Source organism: Phaseolus vulgaris, chromosome 8 (assembly GCF_051622355.1).
Source record: "Phaseolus vulgaris cultivar YP4 chromosome 8, ASM5162235v1, whole genome shotgun sequence".
Lineage (NCBI taxonomy): Eukaryota > Viridiplantae > Streptophyta > Magnoliopsida > Fabales > Fabaceae > Phaseolus > Phaseolus vulgaris.
This window is the reverse complement of record NC_143505.1, coordinates 45565978-45573444: the sequence shown is the minus strand read 5'-3', so window position 1 is coordinate 45573444 and position 7467 is coordinate 45565978. Positions and strand designations below refer to the sequence as shown.

The 7467-nt window shown below is 30.1% G+C and overlaps 1 protein-coding gene across 1 annotated transcript; it reads right to left on the bottom strand.

The window, feature by feature from the left end:
• Window positions 1-1090: 1090 nt before the first annotated feature.
• LOC137827158 (glycine-rich protein) lies at window positions 1091-4979 on the bottom strand. Its single transcript, XM_068633381.2, has 4 exons — window positions 4837-4979; window positions 1736-1839; window positions 1466-1646; window positions 1091-1361 (listed from the first exon to the last, which is right to left on the bottom strand). The coding sequence occupies exons 1-4, from the start codon at window positions 4853-4855 to the stop codon at window positions 1327-1329; spliced, it is 339 nt and encodes a 112-aa protein (XP_068489482.2). The 5' UTR covers window positions 4856-4979; the 3' UTR covers window positions 1091-1326.
• Window positions 4980-7467: the final 2488 nt, after the last annotated feature.

Here is a 7467-nt window from a genome sequence, read left to right as displayed (position 1 = left end):
TACTTACTTTAAAACATTAAATGGTTTATAACAATCATGTTATGTGCTTAATTTATGAACTATTTATTAAAAAATTATGTTAAAAAAAATAATATTATCTAACATAATATACAAAACTTTAAAAAATTGTTACAAATTTAATAAAATATATATTTTAAATTATACATTTCAAAAAAATATATTTAAAATTATATATTTTGAAATATAAAATATGTATTTCAAATTATATATTTAAATATATATATATATTATAATACAAATTATATTTCAGAATAAAAATATGTATTTTAAATTATATAATCTAAAATATATATTATAAATCTAGAATAGGTACCTTCATTTCGGATTGTAAAATTTAAAATACAATTTTTATAAAAAAAAATAAACTTTTTATTACATCTTTTTAATTATATAATTTAAAATACATATTACAAATCTAGAATATATACTTTCATTTTTTATTATACAATTCAAAATACAGATTTTTAAAAGATAAAATTGAAATTTTCAATTTTTATGGGTGCAGCTTCAAAATATGGGAGTACAGAATGCAATAGCTATGAAGTTTAGTCCTGCACGGCCTAAGTAAAGTTTCTTCCAAAAATTCCTATTCAACACAAACAAGTCTAGACGAAACGTTCACCTATTAATTTTAAAGTACATGCCTAATTAACAGAACTTAAAAGCATAAATAATGTCTTATTGAAGATAAAGAATTATTTTCTAAAACAAGTTAAATTAAATACATACAATTCTATTCACTTTATTAGAAGTCAGACATAACAGGTCATAATATAAAGCTGTTTCAAGAAAGTTTTGCATATACATTTTCAAAAAAATAATAAAATTATAAATAACTTTTTTATTAACCAAAATAACTTGTATACAGGTTAAAAGTAAAATTTTTGAAAAATTACACGAAAAGCTTCTGTTAACTTTATATAAATTGATAGAAATTTCTATTTCAATTTTTTACAAGTATTTAAAAAATTTCGTCCAAACAAGTCTAGTTTCACATTAAAAATATGAGAAAACCGTGTGCATTGTTTTACAAACATAAACAAAATTCTACTCAACTACTGATAACACCTTTAATCCATAAACCAAGCTCATAACGGAAGAAAAGTTCTGTAGAAGTACATATGTTACTAGTAAATGGTCATATAAAAACTATTAACATTCAACAATAGTACAATTTTGTTATTTCGACCTACGCCCAGATATAAAGCTTGAAACTCTTATCAATGTTTACATATTACACGAGTTTAACATCAGATACGAACCGTAACATACAAGGCATATATAGACAAATTAGATCTCTAACGCTTAGCCACAGCAGGAGCCACAGGCAGGAAGTGAATCTGTAAGTGCACAGAAGATATCTTTAGCAAACGAAAACTACAAAGGAAAAATAAATATCTAAATAACTAAAGATTAAAAGCAATGTAAACAATAATAAACTTACTATGATCACGTCCCCTTATACTATCTAGACCACGGACATTGTCAAGACCCCCACGAGGAGGGCCTTGTGGACCACCACCGTATGGTCCGCCGCCACCACCACCACCAGGTCCTCCTCCAGGAGCACCATCATCCCATTTTTTGCCGACAGCACCTTTTCTATAGGCATCTGATTTTTCCATCTAAAGAGTGAAACATCATGAGCATGCATGAATTCTATACAATAACCACATATTCCTTAAATTCTTTTCTGTGAATCAAGAAACGTTACCGAGAACATTGTTGCAAAAAAGACGCTAATGAAGTTAACAATGGCCCAGAAAAAATCTGTGATTGTTTTAAGCCGCCATATTGATCGCTTTGATTTGACAACACCTGCACAAAATGCATCAAGCTCCCATTAAGAATCAATATGAAGACATATAATCATTTAAGTATAAAGAAAGAAATCCTCTTAAGTCCCAATTTTGAAAAAGTTTACAGTAAAATGAAAGGCAAAACAATTCAAATATATAAAATCAAAATGAACACCTCAACTTCTGAAGATGTTAGATTACTTCTATAAAAGTAGAAGTGTATAAGTTGATTTTAAATTATATAAGTGCAATTCATTTTAATTACATAGTTCTTTGTCCTAAAAGCATTCAGTTATACAAATAGGGCCTACAACAGATTTCTTTTCGATCCATCACACAAGCCAAAAAACTGTCTACGCATTTAAAAGCAGTACAATAATATTCCAGATATTTAGTTTCAAAGGAACCACATAATAGCTAGTGACCTTAAGTAATGTTAGTCCAGAGCTTATTTTGGGTTGTTACCCTTAAAAGAAAAAGTTAGACCAACAGAATTTTAAGAAAAAAACTTTCAAAAAAAATTAATGAAAAATCTTTAAGTAGGATCTTTTAGAGAAGCTAGTTTTAGGAGAGTTTTTGGTTTCTGCTCCATTTTCTTCTGTATTTCAAAAATCTAATCATCCAAGAAATTTTAAGTTATACTCAAAGGATTATAGAATTACCATACATCTATAAACTTCAATTTTTATTAAGGTACTTTTCAAGCTACAAAAAAAGTCAGGCCAAACACTACCATAGTTTCACTCTAAAGTTTCAATCAGTAATGCTTTCTTATCAGGCAGCAATAGCAATAAAAAAATAATAACATCAAGCTAAACATCACAGAACATAAGATAGAATTACAATCCATCCAAACCAGGGAAAGAAACAACATTAAACAAGAGAATAAGCATTAAAAGATATATCAGTAGCTTTCACTAGGAATTTGGCCAATAACTTTTCCATCAAATTTCTATTTTTCAAGTTGATCAATAACTTCAACTACAAATTTGGCCATTTCAAGCAAGTATATTTTCAGTCACAAGCATCTAGGCTAATTATGAAAATATTACAGCAATCTTTGTATAAAACGCAATAAAAAATGGGTAAAATAAAGATCTACAAGCAAGAAATGGGAAAGGGAGCAAAATCTTTTACATCTATCCTTGAATATATGTACCCAGTGCAAAAGAAAACGACTGCTTTGTACCTCATTTGTATATCTATCAAAATTTATATTTACGTCATATGTTAATATATAAAAATAGTTCATTAATTTGATAACATGTTTTGCAATAAAAGATAACATAATTCTTAAGAAAGTGGAATTTAAGCAAAACTCAACCTCACAAACCAACTTAATAAGGCAAGGTTTGCACGCATCTATATATTATGATTTGTCATTATCACTAGTCAATATAGGTTATTCAACATACCCTCTCATGCTCAGGACTGTACATCTCTAGCGTGGACTAGGAAAAACCAAATTGGGCGTGACACGATATACCCAACAAATTTAATAAGGATAGGCTCTAAATGGCTATAATACCATATTAAGAAAGTGGTATTTAAGTCTAACTCAACGTCACAAACCGATCGAATAAAGTGAGGTTTGTCACAAACCGATCGAATAAAGTGAGGTTTGTGCTCACTTATATATTCTGAATTAACCTTATCTCTAGTTAATGTGGATTCTTCAACAATGATTATGCTGTTTAGAACTACATTCCATAATTTTCTCCAACACGTTTTCTAGATAACAAATGTACAAAAGAATGAGAAGATGAGAAATCATTCTTCGTTGTGGCACAAATACGTAATCGAAAAAGACAAGCTCATGATTCACCAATGCCTCTGAAACAGATAAAAAGAAATTGATCCAATTCAAATTGAAATGACACACCCTTGATTCACCAACAATAACACCAAATGACCTCCTCTAAATGGTAGTAACTGTTATTTACTCCAGCAACTCCACTAGTAGTTTTCACTTTCATTATAACAACCGCCTCGGCAACAGATACTATCTCTGCATTACTGACATTACTAGTTACATTTGGAGCTAATGTGATGGAAAACAAGAAAATGAAACTGATCACAATCCCTCGTGGAAGAGTTGAGCTCCATCAGTTCTTCAGAGAAACTGGACAACTATCTTGCATGAAAACAGTTATGGTACCAGTACCCGGAAACGATACAGAATCGAGCATTTTTTTAAAATTTAAAGGTATGGGTATGCTACTGAAGAGTATAAAATATTAGTATGTTATAGTCAAAACATCTAACAAACTAGTATCTCGCATCTCACAAGCAAGGATAGAATGATAAATAGAGAAACAAGCATGAGAAAATGAGAGGAAATAAATCTGGAAAACTGACATTGGGGGGAGGGGGATCAAATTACCATATAAATGTTCTAAAAAAGAATTTTGACAAGTACTTATATACACCCAGCATGTACTTTTGGTATCTGATGTGTATATGTTACATTTGAAAAAATGAAGTAGTCATGCTTCAAAGCAGGATTAACCTATTCTCTATACATCAATTGATTAGTAGATTCCTGTTTTACTTGTTTGTTTCAGCAATTTAGTTCCGTTTGATCAACCATAACTATGTCGCGTACATCTTTTTTCACCATTCGATACAAAAATAAGTGATTTCACACCAGACTATATTATACTACGCCACCATAAACACGTTTAATGAAAAATCAGAAAAAAGAAAGATAAAACTTCATTGATAAATTATTGAAAGGAAAAAAGGAAAGCCGATCAGTATGATTCTGAAAATATAAGGTTGTCAGCAATCATCGAAAGTAAGTAATTCTGAGATTTCAGAATTAGGAAGCTTGTTTCAAAAACTAAAACAGAATTAAAAAGAAAGTATTGGATCTAAAAGAAGATATTATAGGTTCTACAAATGCAAGTGTCACCGATGAATCGGAAACTGAACATAGGGAAATACGAAAATAATAAATACATAAATCAGATAAAAAGGAAATTGATATGAATAAGAATTGAGAAGAGGAAGATACCTCGCTCAACGTAAGCCATGGAGAATATTGCTGCAATTGAACGGAAAAGGGGAATTGGGTTTCAATTTGTTCTTATAGTTTGTTAAAATCAACGCTCTTCTAGACTCAAGGTCAATTCTAGCCCCAACGCAATTTTCACACGTGTCTTGTTTTTATTGGTTGACAATAAATGTAGGTGTCATTTGTATTGACACGGGCCGGACCCAACGAGTGTCTACCCACGGCCCCTACAATTCCATGGATATTTCTTTGGGTACCCCTAAATGTTTCTTCCTGCATCCCTATAATTTTCAAAATACTAAAATTAACCTTTTCAGTTTTATTTCAAAGGGCAGCGTTATTGTGATCGTTGGTGCAGGTACGTTGAGGTCAGCAGAGCTATGGTGGAGGTGGTGGTGCATTTTGGAAGGCCACGTTGGTAATTGGAGGTAAACAATGAGTTGTGTTTAAGAGTTAAGGGTGGTTATGGTGTTTAAAGTGTTGACCTGGTTGGAGTTAAGTTTGGTTGGAGTTAAGTTTACAAAGGGAAAAAGGAAAGAGAGTGAATTGTATTTAGGATAATTTTTGTAACTATCAAAAAAATTCAATCCTGACAGAAAAAAATAATTAATTATTTTATGAAATAATTGGTTGAAATCTTCATAACAAAATACTACCATCAAAAAATCAACAGATTATTTCTAGAAACAACAAATTAATATTTTCACTTAAGTAAATTCAAAAGCAGTTTCAAGATATCCACTTAAAATAAATTTTATCACATTATTCTTGAACAGCAATAATTCTTGATATCAATTTAAGTCACTCATATTAAAACTCAAAAGAATAGATTGAAATTTTGATTCAAGTCTAAGTTAAGAAAAATGAGCAAACTATCTTTCCAGTTAACAGATTAAATAATTTTTGTTAACAGAATCAACAAATGAAAAAACAATTTATTAATTTGTAAAATAACAGGTTGTATTTTACACCACTAAGCACAATTTTATACACAAAAGAAAGTGTGTAGGAAAAGAAAACTTAAAGAACACAAAGATTTATACGAGTTCACTCAAAATGAGCTACATTCAATCTCACATCACACTAAGATGGATTTCACTAAACCAAAAGTATCTTTTTACACAAAGACAACTAAGAACAGCTCTTAAACATTGCAATAACTACAAACACATCCTATAAAACCCTATAACAGCAGTGCTAGACTTTAAGAAACACTCTCTTAGAAGTAATACAGCACAAACATACAAAATAGAAGTGATATGAAACGAAAACACCTTTTTTGCATATTCAAAAGACTCAAATAGGGACTTCCAAACAACAACACTTTGATGAATCCTTGACCTCAAGCAAGTGATGAAAGTGAAAGCACCAAGAACTCTCCTTAAAATCTCTCCAAAAACCAATTCACTCATAATTCTCTCAAGCTTGAAAACAAGTAGGTATGTGTGTAGTGAAGAGATACTCAAATCAGAAACCAAGCCTTCCTTTTATAGATTCAAAACATAAACAAAATACAAATCAATTTTGAAAACTGTTAAGAAAATAACAGGTTGAAAGAGAAATAACAAGTTGATTTCTCCAAAAACACTTAGTTAATAACAGATTTTAAGTAGTTAAAACTGAAAATGGAAACAAAACTAACTCAAAACAGTTTTAGAGATAAACTCCATCAGAGAAAATTTAACAGATTGTTTCTTCAAATAAAAAATTTAAAAACTGTACTTTTCATGTAAAAACAATTTTAACCAATTGAAAGCAGATTCGATCAATTGAAAAAGCTACAATGTGTCAGGAAACAAAATTTTCACTAGTTAAAGGCACTTTTAATTGATTGAAAAAACCTTTTAGTAAGTAAAACAGTTTAAATCTTTTAAAAAAGGTTTGTGCTTGGACCCTTCATCATATGCTTGTGATAGAAGATAAATCAAGATACAAACACTAAACTAAGTTACCTAGACTATCATAAGGCAGCAAGTCTTCTCTTCAAGGCTTATGGCTTCATCAAACATATTTAGTTTAGTAGCTTGAGATATCAAACATAAAGGTTTTCAGAAATCGGGTTCACGTACATAACAGGTAATCCAAAAGAGAAAAATGTGTTGAAAAAGGTGCTTTGATGTCTCCAAGTCCAAGTGGAATGAATGAAGATCCTTGTTGCTGGTTGTGTGTGTGTCTAGATGTATTTGTATTTGTTAATATTTTAATCCACTCTCTGTAATGATCCAAGGTTATTTGATTTCAATCCTTTTGAAAAAAATGTGTTTTCTAAAGAAAGTGAAAATTCAAACTATTGAAATGTCGATTCAACCGGTTGTTTTACACTTAGTGTTTTTTTGAAAAGGATTTGAAAAAGATTGACTTTGTTGTCAAACCAATTAAATCGGTTGATTCGTGTCTTCAATCGATTGATTTTCTAAAAACCTTAACAGAATTTTGTTAAGTGACTTTAATCTATTTTAAATGATTTAAACTGATTTTGGATCTTGTATTAAATGCTTTGACCAATTGTTTGGAGTTTAAATAAGTTATTTTACGCTCCTGGATTTTAATCAACTAAGAGAAATCATTCAAATTAGTTTCTCGAGATTTCAAAGAGCTTTGGATCATTCTCGAGTGTGGAATAGGATTGTC

Bases quoted from the DNA above. Each gene is read 5' to 3' on its own strand.
- LOC137827158 (XM_068633381.2), bottom strand. The intron at 1,647-1,735 runs GTAACGTTTCTT...TTCACTCTTTAG, and splicing joins TTTTTGCAACAATGTTCTCG to ATGGAAAAATCAGATGCCTA. The intron at 1,362-1,465 runs GTAAGTTTATTA...GTGCACTTACAG, and splicing joins TATAAGGGGACGTGATCATA to ATTCACTTCCTGCCTGTGGC.